This window comes from Dermacentor albipictus, unplaced genomic scaffold, assembly GCF_038994185.2.
Source record: "Dermacentor albipictus isolate Rhodes 1998 colony unplaced genomic scaffold, USDA_Dalb.pri_finalv2 scaffold_30, whole genome shotgun sequence".
Lineage (NCBI taxonomy): Eukaryota > Metazoa > Arthropoda > Arachnida > Ixodida > Ixodidae > Dermacentor > Dermacentor albipictus.
Window position 1 is genome coordinate 502,155 of NW_027225584.1, and position 21,486 is coordinate 523,640.

At 49.1% G+C, this 21,486-nt stretch overlaps 1 protein-coding gene across 1 annotated transcript; it reads right to left on the reverse strand.

The window, feature by feature from the left end:
* Nucleotides 1-10,065: 10,065 nt before the first annotated feature.
* On the reverse strand, nucleotides 10,066-16,291 carry LOC135908444 (uncharacterized). The gene is made up of 2 exons (XM_065440217.1): nucleotides 16,125-16,291; nucleotides 10,066-10,960 (listed from the first exon to the last, which is right to left on the reverse strand). The coding sequence occupies exon 2, from the start codon at nucleotides 10,906-10,908 to the stop codon at nucleotides 10,426-10,428; it is 483 nt and encodes a 160-aa protein (XP_065296289.1). The 5' UTR covers nucleotides 10,909-10,960; nucleotides 16,125-16,291; the 3' UTR covers nucleotides 10,066-10,425.
* Nucleotides 16,292-21,486: the final 5,195 nt, after the last annotated feature.

The following is a 21,486-nucleotide window of genomic DNA, read 5'->3' on the forward strand; positions in this document are numbered from 1 at the left end:
GGGGCCTTGGGTACATACCTTGTACACATTTGCCCTCTTCCTTGCAACGTGCGAGTGTGGCTGCCGCACGTTGCTGTGCTGTCCACGGTCAACAATACACTATTCCCTTTTAAACATTTAGTTTCAGCGGGATCACCGTAATCGGGCAATTAAAGCGAGCTCTCCGTACAAGAAATATCAACTTTTGGATCTGGCAAAATTCACCAACGATTATGACACTCCTTAATGCGAAATTTGAGCCAAGCTCTATAAGTGTTTCCAGTTCTTGATATTGCTATTGCTATTGTTCGGCCGGCTCACTTCGCCTTGACTTGCCTCTTCTTGCCGACACTGTGGACACGCCTCCAAGCCGTTTGAACTGCATGGATTTTGTTAGCCTACCGCCTCACTCTGTGGCACACGTCGACTTGTCCTCACCAGCTGTACCTAACGGTAACTATGTGGTCACACCAATTCCGGCAGTTACAGTTACACGTGGTGTTACCGTGCCGCACACTGTGCTGACAATTACTGGCAACCGCACCTGTCTTCCCCTTGTCAATTTCGCGCTAACCGCGCAAGTTCTGCCTCAGGGGATTTCATTGGCTATAATTAGCGCTTTGCAGGATGATGAGATCGAGCCATTCACAGTGGAAGATCGTCACAGCTCAGCCCATACCATGACGTCATCGCACGATACTGACGTCGACATTGAGAAGATGGTTTACTCTGACCTTACACCTGCTCAAGCTGAAGCTCTTTGCCGCGTTCTTGAAGGCTATCGCGAAATTTTTGACTTTGACAATCGACCCTTAGGTCAAACGTCCGTCGTGCCCCATCGCATAAACACTGGCGATGCGAACCCTATTCACCGACGTCCATATCGTGTTTCTGCATCCGAACGAGCTGTTATCCAACAGGAAGTCAAAAAGATGCTTGCAAAGGACATTATCAAGCCTTCCTGTAGTCCCGGGGCTTCTCCCGTCGTACTTGTCGAAAAGAAGGATGAAACGTGGCGTTTTTGTGTAGATTATCGCCACCTGAACAAAATCTCAAAAAAGGACGTGTACCCTTTGCCATGTATTGATGACGCTCTAGACTGCCTGTACGGTGCCACCTATTTTTCTTCTATCGACTTACGGTCCGGCTACTGGCAGATATCCGTCGATGACATGGACCGAGAGAAGACTGTATTGGTTACCGCTGACGGCCTTTATCAGTTCAAAGTGATGCCTTTCGGTCTCTGTAACGCGCCTGCCATCTTCGAACGAATGATGGACTCTTTGCTTCAGGGGTTCAAGTGGTCCACCTGTTTGTGCTATCTGGACGACGTCATCGTTTATTCGCCCACATTCGACACGCATCTATACCGTCTTCGGTGATTCTTGACGTATTCCGCCCGCCGGTCTCCAGCTGAACTCGTCAAAATGTCACTTCGCTCGCCGCCAAGTCACCGTCCTTGGGCACCTCGTGGATGCCAGAGGCGTGCGACCTGATCCGGACAAAATTCGCGCCGTTACGAACTTCCCGGTTCCGAAGTCTACCAAGGACGTTCGTAGTTTCGTAGGGCTGTGCTCTTATTTCCGACGCTTTGTGAAGGATTTTGCGACCATCGCACGTCCCCTTACCGACCTCTTGAAGACAGACGCCCCATTTTCTTGGGGCCTGACCATGCCGCATCTTTTTCGCAGCACACTACTCTCCTTACTACGCCTCCTATTCTGGCCCAATTTGACCCGTCTGCCTCAACGGAAGTTCGAACTGATGCCAGTGGTCACGGTGTAGGAGCGGTGTTAGCACAACGCCAGCGTGGCCATGATCGCGTTATAGCCTGTCAGCCGACTTCTATCCCCCGCCGAGCGCAATTATTCAATCACAGAGCGCGAGTGCCTCGCTCTTGTGAGGGCTGTTGCGAAGTTTCGTCCATACTTGTACGGACGCCCCTTCTGTGTCATCACTGATCACCAGGCACTCTGCTGGCTATCCTCGCTCGAGGACCCCACGGGACGACTCGCTTCTCTGGGCGTTACGCCTGCAAGAATATACCTTCTCCGTGGTATATAAGAAGGGACGCTTGCACCAGGATGCCGATTGCTTGTCCTGCTACCCCGTCGACGAACCGCCTGATCCGGACGCCATCGCTTGCGTTTTCTCTGTGTCCCAGTTGCTTGAAATCGGCAACGAGCAACGCCGCGATCCCTCATTACGAGCCCTCATCGACCATCTGGAGTCAACGCCTGGCGACGCCTCTCTCCGGATGTTTCTCCTTAAGGAGGGGGCATTATACGGCCCCAATCTCGATCCACACGGCCTTGAAATTCTGCTCGTAATTCCATCACACCTGCGTTCGACTGTCCTCCAACAACTTCACAACGCTCCCTTGGCTGGACACTTGGTCGTCTCGCGCACATACAACCGTGTACGCCATCGATTCTTTTGGCCGGGTCTCGCCCGCTCCGTGCGGCGCTGCGTTGCCACTTGTGAGCCCTGTCAGCGCCGGAAGAAGCCCTCCACACCTCCAGCTGGATGTCTCCAGCCGATCGACATCCCACCGGAACCCTTTTTTCGTGTTGGTCTAGACCTGCTTGGACCGTTCCTCTCTCGAGCTCCGGAAATAAATGGGTCGCCCTCGCTACTGATTATGCTACGCGGTACGCAATCAGAGCCCTCCCGACAAGTTGTGCTACTGACGTTGCTGACTTTCTGCTCTATGACATCATTTTAGTGCACGGTGCTCCGCGCCAATTACTCACTGACCGTAGCCGCAGCTTTCTGTCGGCAGTCGTCGAGGACATCCTCCGCTCCTGCTCGACGAAGCACAAGTTCAGCACGTCCTACCACCCACAGACCAACGGCCTCACGGAGCGCCTCAACCGGACCATCACCGACATGCTTTCGAAGTAGATTGCGACCGACCACCACGACTGGGATCTTCGCTTACCATATGTGACGTTCGCGTATAATTCATCGCCTCACGACACCGTCTGCTATTCACCATTCTATCTCCTATATGGCCGAGAACTCGCGTTTCCCTTAGACACTTTGTTGCCCTCGGCCAGACGTTCAGCCACGGAATACGCCTGCGACGCGATCGCACACGCCGACCACGCGCGCCAGCTTCCCCGCACCTGTCTCGAGGCCTCACAGGAGCATCAGAGACGCTTCTATGATTGCCACCACCGCGACGTGTTCTCCGGTTTCTCTGGTGCTTCTCTGGTCAGCCATTCGACGTGTGGGCCTTTCCGAAAAGCTGCTGTCGCGCTACACTGGCGAATACCGTCATGCGTACACGGCATACATGATCTGCGATTCGCAAACGGCAATTCGCAATTTTGCAAATAGGCGCATCTCGCAAGAGGCGTATTACATACTCCAGCGACATCCCATACACCAGGGAGAGGCCGACTTCGATAACCGAAGGCACTTGCTGTGGACCCCGGCACACACTGGATTGAGCACTCCCAACGAAGCGGCTCACGGCGTTGCTCGAGGCCTGACTCACCGAGCATCATCGGAGGAAGAGCCCCCGCGGGGAACTGCAAACGTCTGGGCGTGGGAGGATCGTTTGACCAGGTTCCACGACATCACGACACACTACCAGTTACAAAGACGCGTATACCCATCCCCTCACGCTAGGTTAGACAGGAGGCAAGCAGTACACTTCAGACAATTACAAACAGATTCTTACAGAAACCCCAGACTCATGCACGCCATATATCCAGAGATGTACACTACAAACAGATGCACATCGTGTGGCGAGGTTACTACACTTAATCACATGTTATGGTAATGTCAGCACTTAACAAACAAGTCGGGCAGTGCCGACCTCTCCGTCTCTTTTACCGCCAGCCTCCGCTCGCGCTGGAAGACCGCACTGCTCAACTCGAACCTGACAGCAAATTGGGCCTCTGGGCCTTCCAGCGAGCCGAGGAAGCCGCTTCGAGACAAGGTCTCGGAACCGCGTCCGCGGCGGGTGCCCAGTCCCACTAAAACGACGCCGGACTCAAATCTTATTGATTTGAAAATAAAGTTTACGCTCTCTCCAAGTGACGGAAAACAACATTACCTTGGTACGGTCCAGCTACGTGGCATTTGTTTTTTAACGGTTTCTCGAGTAACGTGAAACATCCTGTATGATAGTCTAATAAAAACCGTGACCGAAACAAAACTATCGTGGTCTAATCATTACAGCCTCAAGCTACTGCGCTGATAGCCGACGTTCGAATTCCGGGCGCTGGTGCTTTTTTTTTCTCCAGAAATCTATTCCGCGAGAACACGACCAGCGACGTACCGACCTAACCAGGTGAAACCATGGGATGGTTGGCAAAGAAAGTTTCGCTACAAAAAAATTCAGTGCCCTTCCGCTCTGTGACGAAGGATGACCAGCGAAGCTGTGAATTCGGGCCCCTTAATGGCGAACTGCACCACACCGCCGCAGGTCAGCCCAGTGTTGGACTATTTTCGAGATCGGCTCACGTATTGGGGGTGCTTAACGCTTGCTTCACCTCCGCCGCAGGTCGGCCCGGCATTGCACTGTCTTATTGGCCCACGTATGAAAAATTGTTGTTCTGCACCCTGGGATATTTTTCGCGCTCACGACTAGGTTTCTGAACGTTGGTGGCATCAGGCTCGGTTTCCTGGCATCATCACGAATAAAAACTGCTGCCAGGGGAAAGCATTGGATACATTTTTAGTACATTGTAACATATGGATAAGCGCGGGCATGTACGTTGGAATCCGCCAGAATCTAGCCATAAACAGCTTCGCTGTAAAATCACCGTCAACCCACTCCACTCCTATGAAGAACCTGTAGATATGTTGCGCAATGTAGGGCAACTTGTCGAACAATGATCCCATATGCGCGTCCATTACGCACATTGCTCTTCAAAGTGATATATGACATAAACATACATTTCAATGCAGTTTACAAAACCTTTACTTTATTTATTAGTTTGAAATTACTGTTGTAACTGCTTTGTGGTCGCTATATGCACAGATGTCTTCCGTTGTTATTTGAGAACTGTTTTTCGTCAAAGTTAAATCGATTCACGACCCGTGTGCGGTAGTTGCATGGTTGGATCGAATCGTTGAAGTAACCGAGGCCAAAATCTTCCACGAAGTGTGTGAACCCCTGCTTTGCTTCCGGTTTTGGTATGTCTACCTTAAGGTCTCCGACAACGACCACCGGCGAGAGATTGGCGGCAGCGTACGTCGATCAAGGCGGAAGTGCACGCGCCTCGTCATCAATCATGTGGTTTGACGGCTTACTTTATTTGTGCGTTTCGTATTGAAACGGAAGCTGTGCTGTACACTTCACGCCTCTGCCTTACGATGGTATGGGCCATTGTTCCTGGCCCTGCACTGCCGCCGGAATCGGCCCGCTAGATTTTCTGTTGACGTGACGGACGCGAAAAAATACCGGGACCCAAGCCGCAGACAGCTTCGCTTTCAAAATTCCACTACAGTAGAAAGACTTTGCACCAGTGATGTCTGTTACGCTGCCCTGTGCAACCAACTCCGTCTGCAATATTCCTAATGTTCGGGAAATCATTCAAGACAGTATACAGCGACAGAGCTTGTTGTTACACACAAGACAGTGCCAAAGTTTGTAGTTATCGCCTCAATCGTGACAGGGTTGAGAAATAAATAAAAATGAAACAGTTTCAAAGTGTCTCAAACTTAGATCAGCGGAATCAGTAATCCTCAAGGCAGCTGGCGCCCTCGCACCATTTTGGCGGCGCCACGTAACAACGCCACGTAAGTTTATCAGAACGCCATTGTGGAGTCAGTGGCCTAGCCTGAAATTTCGTTCGGGGGGGTCACGTTGCAGCTCAGCCTCTTCCTTATAGAATTTGTCGAGGGATCGAATACATAATTAATAATTGCGCTGCCATTGTCAAAGGTGGTGCAAACGAATTCTCCAACGCTACGCACTGTCAAGACAAATGCAATATGTGTTTCTTCATAAACGAATATATCCATATGTCCGAAAATTTGTGCCAGAAATAACTGGTATCAATGCTTCCATGTTTTTTTGTTTATTTGATAATAAAGAAAATATCACACGAACTTTAGAACTATATCTGTTCAAACCAGCAAAGCGGTTCATGCCACTGATATATGAAAAACGCAAAGGCCATGAAATGAACAAGTTGAAGGCAAATATTTTAATGATACTTTGTCATTCGAGAACCTTGTTTACATTTTTGTACATATGCAATGGCCAGGGAAAAATCTCAATGACGCTGTCCTTCGTTCCAATGTATTGTGCAGGAGCAGCTGTCGTGTATTATAATTGCACCGAAATTATTGTCCCAACAGACAGCAAATACACAAATCAGGAGTTCCGCAAAATATACATTAGAAATGCGCAAATACAGTAGAAGATACAAATGTGAAGATGCAGCTTCATAAAGGACAAAAAAAAATGTCACTGGAAACCAAGTCCACAGCGTGTAGCACAAAACATCGCATCAAGATATTTAAATATACGTATAAGTCTCCAATAAATATGTATATCGAAGCAAAAGTCACTGTATATAATGCGTCAAACAAGGCAAATAAACATGTTGCGCAATCAGATTCACAGATCACAAAATCCCAAGACCCGCATCCACCCGCCCCTCCTTCCGCTACCCCAATGCCTCTAGCGCTCGACGGAAGGCGGCGCGCCTTCCTCCCTACTTTTCTTCCTTGCGCACACAAGACTGAGCCACCACTGTCGGCTCACCCATGACCCCCCCCGCCCCCCCACACACACACACTTTCACTCGCACATGCAGCATGCGGTGCGCGGTCACGATGTTATCGTCCTTGGACTTTATACGATACATGATGGAGACGGCGACGGCAGGAATGTGCCTGGAGTGCCCACATGATTGCTATCGCAGTAATATAAGAAGAGTGTCCGGCAACTGAACCGTCCCGTGGCCCATTTATTTCGCAGAAGAATAAACAAAATCGCACTTTAACCATGCGATAATTCACTGCGCCGCAACAATATCTTTTTCTTTTGTGGGGTCGGGGCACTGAAATGAAAAAAAAAAAACGCGTAGGAAAGCATGTTGACCACAATAGAATGCCTACTTTTGGGCACCTGCCAATGGAATATCGAAGAAAATGTGAGACGCTTGGTCCACAGAGAACCATACGCATACTGCTCGGTATCCTACACTGACGAGACAAGACTTTCCGGAGAGGTTGCGCTCAAGCGAGCAGTTGCAATCCGTCGAGTCCCCACAGTGATGGTGGCGAGCGACCATTGTTTCTTTTTCTCGTCTGCTAGCCACAAAATGACCAAAACTCTGCCAGGCGAAAATCCACTCGGCCAGAGGAAAACGAACGCGCACCGAAGTGCGCAGCGCGGTAGTCAGAGCAACACGAGAAAAACGCATGACCTCTGGCTGGCTCTGTCAGCCCGCGGGTACAGCGAGGACAAGAAAATTGAAAAGGCTCAATGTGTCCTCGCGAATTAAACTTAAAGTAGAAAAAGTAAATAAGAATCTAGTTACCTTTGCTGGTTTTAGTGTCTTGACATGGATGCTTTAGCGCAGGTGAAAAAAAAATGTCGGTGTTATTTTCTGTGAAAGGACGGCTCAAAGGACCAGGGACGCTATAACGTAAAACTATTCAAAACTTTTCTATTCCAATTCTGCTATCAGCCCTCCACGATTGGTGAAAAACCTTTTTCCACCACCCCCACTTCACAAGTCTGTCACGCGACGTCACGAAAACCGCGATACCTCCCCATCAGATATGATGTGTACACATTGATTATGCATGATTTGACAGAAGAAAGAAAAACAGTTATTTCTGATTCGACCCCTTTTCGCCATTAGCCCTCGGCTATCGGTAAAAAGTTTTCGGGCTGCACCCACTTCACCTTCCTGTCACGCGACGTCAGAAAACCGCAAGAACTCACAGCGTCAAAGTGACGTGTACGCGATAAGGATGCATTAATATGCCGAACAAAAATCAATTTTCTTCGGAATAGCCGCAGGCTGCATGCCCCGTTCCGAAAGGAATAAAAGATGGCTGTCGCCGATCGCTCATACGCTGGCTACTAGCACCTGCATGCCGGAGAGCATGGGTGTAATTGCGTATAATAAAACTTCTTGCGTGGCCGTGTAATGTTTTCGAGCACTTTCGGCACGTTTACCCCCTCATTCTGCCAACTCTTCTTTGCTGAGGGTCCATTGTAGCGTCATTCTTGAGCTTCCGTTGCATGCCGCCGCGATTTTCGACCAGCCACCGCAAGCTAAGTAAGGGAAAGCCGACCAATCGTAGACGCCGGCACCACCCTCTTCATCCGGTTATCGACTTTCAGTGCAGTGGCTCGGCCCCATCGAATCCCTCTCCACTTCAGCTTTCTCCTCGCCTCTTGTCAGCCAATTAGATACGACAAGCCGCTCAGTGCAGGCAATATTATTCGTTTTTCAAGCAAACAAAAGTGACCTCCTATGAACGAGGAGAGCGTTTGATTGGTCTGTTCAGACATTCCCGGTGCTTGCGTTGGTGGTTACGCAAATTTGACGTCGGGAGATTGGAATAGAAACATATTGGAATAGTTTTACGTTATAGGGCCCCAGCACAAGGATTCATCTCATCGAGCCACGCTGCGTGCTTTGTCAATTTGTCTGATCGTATGTTTGGCTTGTCTCGTCGTATGGTCCGATGTACGACTTTAGAAAAATCAATGCACCTTTGGCGTAAAATGTTTATAGGAACATTAAACCCACAAAGCTCTGAAATTGAATATCTAAAGCACGACTTTGGAAATGTCCACGCACCTTCCGCATCAAAAGTATATGACAACTATAAAGGCTGAACCCCATGAGCGCGATTTTGTGCGCGACAGCGACGAGCGACGGCTTCGAGCGACGGATCGGGCCGTCGCGTGAACAGATCGCTCGGTCTTGTCGCGCGATCGCTCGGTTCTGAAAATCTAGAATTCCTCGCTCGTCGCCCGGAAGTGCTATGAGCCACTAGCCAATAGCGCGATGCCGGAACTGGATGTACATAACTCAAGTACTTCCGATTGTCGCACGGAATGAGCAAACGATTGAATTCTTATACGTGCAAGGATAAAAACCTACTGTAAGACTTTCAGAAATATTTTATGCTGCTTTTTACAGTAAAACACATCAATTTAAGTTAATCAAGCACGCGTCACGCTAGCTTCGGCGCCTATATTGCTGCCCTCATACCGGCAACACTGGGGAGACATCGCTCGAAGTCATCGCTCGCATGAGGTACGACTTGTAGGCGACGAGCGAACGCGACAGCCATCTCCATCACGTCGCTTGTCGCTGTCGCGTGCAAGATCGCTTGCATGGGGTTTATACTTAAGGTTTGAGAATTGAAATCCATGCGCTCCGTGGATTCCGCGGCCTCCGCCAGATGCCGTGACGACCCCGCTTACCATCAAAACGTCCTTGAAACCATTGAGTTTCATCAATTCTTGAAACCACTAGAAACTTTGTGCCCGCGGATGGGGCTCCTTGCGTTAGGTGACTCCAGGTGCATGGGCGTTCCCACGAAATGCAGCCAAAGTTCGCAATTTTCGCGCCAAAGTGTCTTATCCAGCGTGAAAATGACATTCTAAACAAAATCTAGAATGATTTTCGGCGCTGGGTGTTGTTTTGGTCGGCGCTGACAGCACGAAAAAATTTCGGGGAGGGGGACTTAAGCCCTATAATATGCCTTCCACCACCACCCCACTGGCTACGGCCCTGTGTGGAATAAATCTGTTGGCGCTCACAGCTAGCAGTAAGACGCGATCATACCCTTGCTGGTATGATCGCGTTAGCATAGCATAAAGAACCAACTTTGGCGGTAGTATGTAGTGCAGGCAAAGTGCCAGATTATGTGCCAAGCCAATCCAAACCAATCACGTGTTCAGTTTTCCACCAGTTCGAGCATGCATGCACAACAAGGTTCGACCTCCACGCGAGCGCAGCATGTTCTACGAAACACTTCTCTGTCCACAGTGCTTGCCTTTTCACTTATTGTCTAGTCCTGCTAACATACGGCCCTATTTATTTTATTCTTTCTAAATGTGCGCGCTATCAATTAAACCACATGAGATTCAATACGCCACACCTTTATTCACAGTGGATACGAAAATTTTGTAAGCCTGCGCATCGGTTCCTTCGTGTGTGTTGTAACCTTGTCAGCCGCCGTCTCGGTTTCTTCGTGTGCGCCGTAATTTTGTACACCGCCGCCTCTGTTCCTTCGTGCGCCCCGTCCAGATGCGCGCGCCAAGGCGCACTGTACCAGCAAGGTAGGCGCCCACTTTCCACATCTGGACAGGATGCAGTAGCATGAAGTCTGGAACTGCGCGACCACCCGTAGGTTTCGCTCGCCGGAAAGTGCGCTCTGCGACGAGTCGCGATCCGGAGACGACCCGCCGGCGATGGAGTACCGGCGGGGTGCAGGCTGCGGCGTCTAGTCCTGGATGATGATGGTCGACGACGACCGCTTGGGTGTCTCGATGACCTCCACCCGTGTGGGGGACGGCGACCTGCGTGTCTCGGTGACGATGCACACGCTGGGCGAGGGCGGCCTCTCCTCCGTCACGATGCACACGTCGGGCGACCGTGGCCGCGGGGACGTCGTGACGATGCACACGTTGGGCGACCGGACGAACCTCCGCGGCTGCTGCTCGCCCTCGCTCACCACGTAGACGGTGGTGGGAGACGCGGAGCGCCTGCCGCTCACGACGCAGAAGCTGGGCGCCCGAGGCTCCTCTCGCACGATGAGCATGCTGGGCGAGGGCGCCCTACGCGTCTCGCTCACGATGCACAGGCTGGGCGAGGGAGGGCGTGGCTCGGCACCGCTCACGATGCACACGCTCGGCGACGGGGAGCGCGCCGGGCACGAACCGCCCTCCACTATCTCCACCGTGGTGGACGAGCTGCAGCGAGACATCTTGCCCACGCGCCGACTCGACAGTGGCCAGGAGAGGCGCGCCGTGTATGCCCTGCGGAAAGTGAAGCGACTCTCAAGGACTTATAGTTGCTTCCGACGATTACTCAAGCAAGGTGCAGCCTAAATTTACAGACAGGGCAAAAAAATTTGGCCTCTTATCTGTCGTGATGCGTTTTTGTCCTGTCTGCAGTGTACGATGCAGAAATTCGTGATGCCCTTCAATCCACCACCCAAGGACTCGTCCGACTGGCGAACGCCGCCCCTCCGGTATACTATAGTGCATGACCTTCCGGGGGCACTGAGCGCCAAGTCCAGCGAAGAAGCCGCGCCGACATGGCACGCTTTCACACCTTATTAAACATTTGTGTCAGGATTTGGGTTCAGCTACAGCATCCTCGCTTAATTGCTGCATCTGGACGACGACATGCATGGTGCAAACAAGGGGACGTGATTACAAGCCGATTTTTATCGTTCAGGTTGTGGAGTATTACACCTTCCGGAGTACATATTTGTCGCACGATAATCGCCATCGTTTTTGTGGACATTGAGCGCTGTCCGTCAACGGGTTTCCTCTAGTTTCCGGCGCGCACGTGTGACTGGTGCTTAAGCGCTAACCACACCTACGCACTGGCGTCAACGCGTCGGAGTGAGCTCACACCTTATTGCGGAAAAAGTGACTATTGCGCGTGTTTCTGGGCAAAAAGCTTCTCGACCCGAACATACAATAAACGTTTTCTCTCTCTTTCGACTGCCGACGCCTCTGGCGGGGCGATTTATGCAGTGGTGCCCAGGTCTATCCCTAATAGATATGGACAAGATAGCGTACGCGACAGGGTGGTTGCGGAAAGAGATACCAAGCTGTGCACTGGCGGTTGAACAAGAGGGGGCACCCTGCCAGTTTCTAGAATCTCACTCTGTCCACAATGGCTCGCGGACCCTCTTTTTCTCCCTGTAAAACAAATCCCTCTCGGTCACCCCTTTCCCCATCTCCCTTCCGTCAGACACGAACTGACGCCGATGCCGGCGCGCACGTGTGGTTCGCGCTTTAGGAACGCAACGATAGCGATAGCGTTAACGATCCCTTGTTGCAGGTCGGCGTCCCGCGTCGGACGTCGTCGGAAAAAAAAGATTTCGGGAATACCCATACCCAAGCCCTCCATGTGGCGCAAGGAATTTACTGAAATGATTTTCTGAAGCTAAAATACGTGGAAAAATCGTAAAGTACGACTTACACGCAGCCTAAACACACGATAGCTCTCGGATTGTAATGTGACTATACGAGAAAACAATTCTGTTATCACGAAAACTTAAAGAAAACCCTTTTCAGGCGTTTCCACAATTCACAGACTGGCCGGGGCGTCCGCCATTTGCGCGCGCCGGTGCGTGGGTGTCACGGGAGCCGCGGAGCGGCGCGCCCGGTCGCTCGCCTCCGTCGCACCGTAAAACCCCTCAATTTTGCAAAAGTAGCGCCATTATTAGATTTTCCCCCACCCCGCTGTCCTCGGCGTCACCCCAGCCTCCTCAGCTCCCCCATTGGCCAATCTGTGTCACATGGAAGCACGCAACACGTTTTTGTATATTTCTTTTTCTTTCCAGCGCGCTCCGACCGCTATTGCTGGCCCAGCTGGTTCTTTATTCTATGCCAGTGCGAAGAAAGTACGTGCAGACGGATTGATCGCGAGAGGACGCGGGATCAAATCGCGGCCGCGGCGGCCGCATTTCCATGGGGGCGATATGCAAAGACGCCGGTGTCCGTTGCATTGGGGGCACGTAAAAAGAATCCCAGGTGGTCATAATTGTTCCAGAGTCCCCCATTACGGCGTACCATAAAATCAGAACGTAGTTTTGGCGCGTAAAACAGTAGTATGAATTTTTTTCGTGCTCTTGTGTGTCTTGAGTGTTCCAGTTAAAGCAACACTGCTTCCCTGCGAAGACTTACAACGTAAAAGAATACAGATGCACCTAGTATACAGATATAAAATTAGCACTTCAACAAAAGTGTTACTGGTGCCAATGAGGGGGGGGGATAATTACTTTCGGAACCTCTTTCTAGTCCCATCAAGTTCGTTCATGCTATCAAATTCCGATCACTTGCACTGTAATAAATAAAGAACTATTTCATGTGCTAGTACGTTGTTCAAATCATCAATGATGTCTACTTGTGAAAATGTTGCTTCTGGCTGCCATAACCCGTGCATGAGCTTCACACATCTGTAAAACGCGCGAAGCAGGAGAAGTGGCCATGTTGCTAGGCATTGCTGGCCCCGTTAAAAGACAAATGTAAACGAAATTACCCCAGCCCGTGCCATTATGTTGGAATCCCTCACGCGCCGGCCGAACAAAAGTATCCTGCAGGTACGTAAACGAACCTACAAAACCGCGTACCCATACTTTCACGCAGTGAAAACTTGAAACTGAGGTAATTACGTGCGCGTTTGAGCACACCCTGTGCACGCGTCGTGTTTAAGCAACATGAACTCTCAACGTGTGGGCGCTTCTGAACGTCTCGGCCGGTCGCGGCAGCTGCCGATGCGGCAAACTTTGCCTGGCAAGCATGTACGGCTGTGTGCCGGGTCATGTCTTGCCGCAGCATTCTATCATGGATACTTCGCCCCTCCCGTCCTCAGACTCAATATTGCCTCGACTGAGCTTTGTAATTTGATTATAATATCTCCAATTAGGTGCAATTTTCAAAATCTTTAAAGCATGAGTGAGCGTATCAAATTTTGACTGCCTACAAATTTGCTATTTAGTAAAGTACCTCGTGGCACAAATAAAATAGTTAATGACTTTTTGCTAATTAGTGTTTGAGAACACGCAAGATATGTCCACCTCGCGTATTAACTAGCCTGCAAAAACGCCACGTTCGTTGCTCTCATTATTTCTTTAGAGATATAAAAAAAATTGTATCCAATTGACGCAGTGAAGCTGGTTGGACAGCGAAGCTGTAACGACAACTAGAACGATTACCCATATCGACGTAGCTTGAAATTATTCACATGGGGACATTCACATGCACGTTACCTAATTATTAGCCTATGACGTTTTCAACGGCCTGCGACTTGGCTTGCGCCACTACGAATTCGTGCACCTACAAAGAGTGGACCAGACAGAAAAGAAATGCACTTAACCATACTTTCGCCACGCCTCGTATGCGCCCTGCTCTTCAAGAGTTCTCACTATATACGTGGCCTTCCCATAACAGTGTCGACACAAATCAGTTCCTAGGCGGGTTCTTTTACATACGAAAGAGTAGTTACCTCACTCCCTGCTTCGTATGCTACAATTGCCGTTTCCCGGCAACTTCAGCTTATGCAACCGTAATCTTTACCGGCAAACGCCTGCAGCGAACGCTATGCCCAAGAGCTAGCTTTCTGGTTCTTTTATTTCTCCCGTACAGTCCAATACCGCCGCTGCCGCGGAGGCGAGCGTCGTATTCTGGTGCTGCAAGGAAATCAGCGCCGCACGCCTCCCACTGATTGCTTGAGCTTTTGCCTACGAACACGACATGCCCATTGGTAGGTAGAGCTATCCAGCTTCGGTGTAAAAATCTAGTTTAAAAAAAGCACCCTATATAGGGATGTCCCAGCTAGCATTAGCCAAGCTGCTCAATGAAAAAAATTTTTTTTTAACCCGATGCGAGATACAATTTTAAAACCTACGGTATTCGGTTGTCAGAACTCTGACGACCCAACACTGTGAATATATAATTGCACTTTGTACCGTGCTTTTAAATAACATCTTTTTTTGGTTGAACAGCTGTTGTTGATGAGGCATTACGTACTTTACAGCATTACGCACAACACGGCATAACGCACTTTCAGCGAAGCTTGTCATAATGAGCTGGCAAGCGCCTTGCATACCATGCGCGCTAACGATCATGTCTGGTAAGCATTACATCGCTACACACCGCGCTGAGAGCTTAAACATAATGGCTTAAATTTCAGCCCAAACGCCGTTGCCCTTCTCCTCGCGGGCACTGCGCTCCCAGCCGAAGAGTCGTCGTATATCGCAGAAGTGGACCTGCGTTTAGGTAGTCAGTTCTAGCCACCGTATTTACGTACACGGGAGTGCTTTGACGTAGCTTTGTAACGCGCGACTTTCGCGAATTATTCAAGGCAATATCAGTTACTCGTTTCATCTGTTGCTTCAGTATAGATGAAGTAAAATGCCTGCCTCAAATAATAGGTTCGCGACACTTCAAATATTTCTATCTCCGCTATTAATGAAATAATTTGAAAAAATCTTGCGGTAAACACTCCTTAGAGGGCACCTAACAACTTGCAGCGTATAACCAACTATGTGGCCTGGTGAGGAGCAGGGAATTTCCGCAAACGTTTTCGTGCTGCGGCGTGCCCGTTATCAAATGTAAAAGAATAGAGTAACGCAACCTGCCTCGGAATCCCTTCTTTTTTCTTACAAGCTATAGTTATCAATTAGTAAAGAATAATAATTACCTTGCATATATCTCACTCAAATAGACAACCTTGAGCATTTTTTCCCCAGCTCGTAATCCGTAACCGTAGCGCCGCAGCTACTTTATGAGAGAACGAGCATATACGTATAAGCCTTCCGCGTTGATTGAAGCCGCACGTTTTCGGCAAGCTATTCGCACGAATCGTCCGAAGCTAAGATTCCGTGTAGAGCGTGCACCTCTACCGCGTGCTCCGCGTGCATTGGAAAAGGCAGAAGAAAACCCGAGCGCGCTCGTGCACGACCAGTACGATGTTCCACAGAAAAATCGCGGAATTGCAGCTGCTCGCGCGCGACCAACTGCAGCTTGCGCGTCGAGCCACTCATGTGGCAATTCAGTCGTTTTTCTTTACGAATACGCGGCGCAAACGGGGGCATATCTCGAAGCCTGACTCCGAGACGTGCAGATATGAAGAACAGGGGAGCGAGGGATACCTCTCTTCCATGACTACCAAGCATAGCTCCACATAGTAGTTAGGAGGCCAAGCCACACGTTTCGGAGACTGCCTTCGAAACACGCCGAAAAAGAAAACCTCGCGTGTACAAAAATTCGCAGTCAAAGCTCGCTGCCTCCATAAGATGGGTTCGCTGTGCCGTGTGTTCGGCGGTATGCCGGAAGAGAGCCTAACATGGCGGCGTTCGAACGCCCCGGGACGATTCGGGTAAGAAAGCCTACATGCGGGCCTTCGTATGTAGGCTCCTAATTGGGGTGCGCACCGAGCGACGCGCGGCGTTGCACCTACCTCTGGCGGCGGCTGGCCGTTGGTACGTCGCCGCGGTGAGGGCTGGCGCCGAGCAGAGACTTCCACACCTCCGGCCGCCGTCGGAGCCGATGCCTGGTGCCAATGGAGATGCGTGAGCAACGCGTGAGCCCGCGAGGAGCGATCCCGGCTGCTCAGCTTCTTCGTCGTCTGCCATCCGTGGCACGCACATGCGGCGTCCCACGCGCGTACAACTATTTCGAACAGATGTCATACTTTTGGCCTTCGCGGCGCGCAATCACGCGACACGGTGAGCTACAACTTGTGGCTTCGCCAAGTCAGGTGAGCACGGCCACCCAAAGTGACCTGTAACAGTGGCTGAAAGTAGACATTACTACCGTTTTGCGTTCCTTTTCTGCAACAACTATGGCCATGGAGACTCCTTCGGACAAGAGGCCAGAGGAACTTTATGCCACAATCTTTCGACACCCTGATATCTAGAAAAGAATGCGTGGGATGATTGAACCACATTAAAGGCTCTTACGTAAATATTAAAACGAGGAAGCTGGGACCGAGTAACTCAGTATTTAATCTTCAAAAAGTCAATTGCCTCGTTCCATGCACGCACACACAGCAGCCATTCTTGTCGTTTTTTTCTTTTTATAACCCGTGTGCCCCTGATACACTTAGCCTCGTAGCAATATATTGCTCGCCAGCAGACGCGCCTTCGCTACGCGGAAGATCGGTAACGTTACGACAGCCACTTTCAATGTTAAACAGACACAAAAGGAAAAAAAAACGAAATCAGTTTATAAGAGTAACAAAAATCCATCTTTTTTTTTATTTGCCAAGAGAGGTTGATTGCTAGATGATAAAAAATAAAGACCAAACTGGCAACATTATTATTAATAACTCTACTTTTTTTTTAGTTTTGCGCCGAAACCCCAGCGTCCATAATCATATGTGACGTGTTTTAAAGCATTTTCTCGCATTTCGGCTGTCGAGACGCCGTAAGATATCTGGAAACGTGCTAAGTTTATTCATTGGATCCTTTAAAATGTATGCTATGTTCTCCGGCTTTACAGATAATAACGAATTAACTATAGACCGCAGGCAGATACCATCAGACATAAAACCCATGACGACACGGAGAGCGGAAACTTCACGGCGGCGTCGGCCACTGTTCGAGTTGGAGTCGGGTATATGTAAAACTGTGGTAGCGGGCCCGTGCCATCGTCGAACTCATCCACGCTTGGGAGTGGTTGTAAGGAGGAACTTGCTCTCATAGAGAACTAGGAGTATGAGATTTATTTACAATATCTACATGAAGAACGTTACATTTCATCAGTCTAGCATGACTGAAAACGAAGCACACCGAGCAGCCGAAAACGGCTGCTTGAAAACCCTCTGTCCTCCCTAGATCCCTAGGTAAGGGAGAACTGCCGTTCAACCTTCGTCCAATCGGAGCGAGCGCCCAAAGTCGTCGTAGTCGTAGTCGACCCGCCATTGAAGGGGGAGAGTTCACACATTCACGTCCACACTTTTTTTCACTGAACACACCGAGCGGAGAGGATTCTCGTAGACAGGGGTTGTCACGCTTGACTCAACCTGGCGTCTCTTGATTCCAGAGCTGACTCCGCAGTTACCCGCCGCTTCTGTCAAACGACTGTGACGATTACTGGGGCCCGTGAGAAAGCGACGTAAATCACCCTTTTCCAGGAGTTATCTTGCTCCAATTATACCGTGAAGGCGACAGCGCACCAACTAACAATACTCGGTCCGCCAAACGTGGCTAGCCTTGCTGGCGCCGTTGGGCTGCCCGAGGAGGTGCATCGTTGGCTTTACAAAGCGACTCATCGCAGCGGGCTGGAAGAGGTTCGAAGGTCACTACCCTTGCAGGCCGATCGTAACACCAACCGCTTTTCGTTTCCGACTCCTCTCGCAGGAACAGCGGCTTTTCGCTGTTTTAGAAAAGCAGCACAGCTCAACCTTCTCCTTTAGTGTCCCTTTATACACGGGCTGATAATTTTTAAGTTTTACAAAATTTTTAAGGTTCATCCCCATGAGAGAGATTTTGTGCGCGACGGCCACGAGCGATGGAATGGGCCGTCGCTTAAACAGATCGCTCGATCACTCGGTTCTGGAAATGTAGAATTCGTCGCCCGTCGCCCAGAAGTGCTATGAGCGACGAGTCAATAGCGCGAAGTTGTACTTGCATCTGTACATCAGTCAAGTACTGCCGATTGTCGCACGGAACGAGCAAACTATTGAATGTTATACGTGCAAGAATAAGAACCTACTACACAAATATTTTATGCTGCTTTTTACACTAAAATACATAAACTTAATTTAATAAAGCACGCGTCACGCTAGTTTCGGCGCGTATATTGCTGCCCTCATACCGACAACACCGGGGATCGACGTCGCTCAAAATCATCGCTCGCATGGGGTGCGACTTGCAGGCGACGAGCGAACGCAACAGTCATCTCCATCGCATTGCTTGCCGCTGTCGCGCGCAAGATCACTTGCTTGGAGTTTATACTTTAATGAAACGCCTGTGGCAGATAGCATATTTCTTGTTGCTGGTTTATTCGAAGAGGCGGACATTACTAGCGCGAGAAGTTTAAACACATATTCAATTAATTACAAACAATTACTAATTACCTTATTATTTAATTACCTTAACGCACATATATCGCAATTTAGGAATTGTAGTCGGGTACCTTGCAAGACGTACCCACTTGAAATGAATTCCCAAGATGACACCAGTTTCGATATATTATTTCCCAAAGTGTGAGACGAAATACATCGGTGTTCCAGTGATTTTGTGCCTCAATGTATAAAAGAGCGTTTTTTGTTTGTTAAATTTGTTTTTGAAAAGGTAAATGGAACAATAGTGAGTTTTTTTCGGCGAGTTTGATGGCCCATATCTCCAAACTGATGTCATTGTGGAAATTGAAGTGGATACGCCTCGAAAAGTCACCGGCTACATTTTTTAAATGAATATTTGCATGAAAAATGGAAACACATATTAAACCAATTAACATAGGTTGACTAATTAACGTCTTTATTTGCAGTTATCAGTAATTATTCCACATAATCCGCCTCTCTGAATAAACGAGCTCATGAACTAGAGTCATGTGATCTCCAACAGGGGACTTTCAAAAATTCTCCAGCTTCCAGGGGCCCTATAAATTGGCAACGCCGATCGATCATGCTCGGCTTTCTGCCCATTCTCACTTCTGCTGTGTCTTTATTTATTGATTTATTTATTTGTTCATCTATTTAACTATTCTATCGGTCCTTCCTAGGACCACGATAGGAGCGGTAGAAAACATAACAAATAAAGTACAGAACACGCATATTTGGCGTAGAAGCCATTATGAAGCCAGAAGCGAGAAAAGTATAAGCAACCAGAGAGTATAATTGCAACATTATTCGCTAATAATGCACTGATCGAGAGGTAAAAAAAACGCTCCATTCAGGTACCATAAGCACAAAATTATTGTTCAAGGTTCAACGACATTAACAATACGGTCAAAGCACAAGCAATATAATCACCTTGAATGGGCGTTACACAAGGGGCCTTGCATTCGCCTGTAAATGGGGCTGAACAAGAAGAAAGGAAACAAAAATAAAAAGAGAAATTAAACAGAAATATAAAAGCTGGACCAAGGAAGTCAGCTAATCATGTGCTTATTTGGTACAAAATGAAAAATGGACAGAGCCAAACTGTAGGAACACTACAGAGAGAGGGAGAGAGATGAAAGACAGAGAGGTTAACCAGATGTGCTTAAAGCCCCTTAAACTTCGTAAAGTAGTAGTTTGAAGAATGCCGCCTCCTCCTCGAGTGCTCTGGCCGAAGCCGACGCCGTGCCGCTATTGGCCTAATGGCATCACGTGGCCCCTTGAGCTGGCTTCGTTTGTTTACAGTCACGCTTCAGTGCCATTTTTGCTTGAAAAGCGGCGCTTGTTGGCTCCATTCCTTCCATTCGTATTCTGTGTTGTTTTGATTTTGTGAATGTCTTGAAGGATGTTTTGTAGCAAGTGCGACGTCGCTTCACGTCGTTTTCTGTTACCATGACCTGCTGCGCGTTTGGATGCCAATATAGTTTTAGCAAAGGCAACAATATGTTCGCGATACCGTCCGGTAAGCGCAACGGGTTAAGAAGAAGGACATGGCTTCACCAAATCGGGAGGGAGAACTTCCGACCAACTTCCTCCGCGCGACTATGTGACGTAAGTTGTGGGTCTCTCATAGTATTGTATGTGCCAAGCTTGCGTATTGTGCTGCGGGAAATAACGTAGTAGATATTGCACAGTTCACTGTGCATGTTCTCATTTGTACGCACGCTTTAACATGATTTTTACGCAACGTTTGCTTTGCTTATATGCGCACTACGTGGTCGTGTTAGTCATATTTGGTGCGCTTAATCGTTTTGAACGCCAACCGGCGTGAGTTCGCGGGCACGCGAGGCTGCGTGCGATAACGTGATTACGAAATTTTTAACATTCAGCGCAGTGCTTTTGATAAAATTTCAGTCTCGATCATGAAAGCGCCTCATGAGAGCAACTTTCTGCCTTTTGTGGTTACTAGCCTTCTTTAGATAGACTAGCTTTGTTTGCCACATTTGTTCGTGTTCCTCGTTGGCGGTCGCCCGGTGGATTTGCGATACAGAGGCACCGATGAAAAGCGTGCGTGCTCTCCCAAAACCGTGTTACGCGGTGCGTTCGTCGTCGAGCGACCGCATCATAGGTAACTGAGACGTATGTGCTAATTCGCGTGAGCTTTAAAGTGTGCGAAGCTTAAGATGCGGCGGTGGAGCACTCGCAAAGAAAACGTGCGGTCGCCCGCCCGTTGCCTGGCTGGTTTAGCCGTCGTTCGTGAGTCGTTTGCTCGTTCGTTTAGTTCGCGCGCTCGTATAGTAATTCGCTTGCTTTCTACAGTCACTATGCCTAATTGAGACGCGCTTGCTGTAGGACTCTTGCTGGTGCGTTTATTTACGCAATGAGACAATAAATGGTGCACACGGACTTGTGACTGCAAAGGCAAATCTGTAATGCATCTATGCTGAAAATAAACTGTTAGATTGCAACTCGAATGCCGTTTCATATCATTTTAAACTATGGACAAAACATCATTTCACTTGCCGCAATTTCGGCCGCGTCAGGGTGGGGGGATTCTTTGCGCGATCATGTCTTCACTAAAAAAGTCATGTCTCGCAAATGTTACTTCGAAGGGAGTGCAACCGTCCTCAATGCATGCACCTCAGTGCAACTCGGTTCACGACAAGTACGTCACTTAGTAAACGGACGAACCAACGCACGATGAAGTGTTATTCCTGATAAGGCATTAACCTGAAAAAATTACTGAAGGCCACAGTGGTCTTGTTTGAGATTGAGT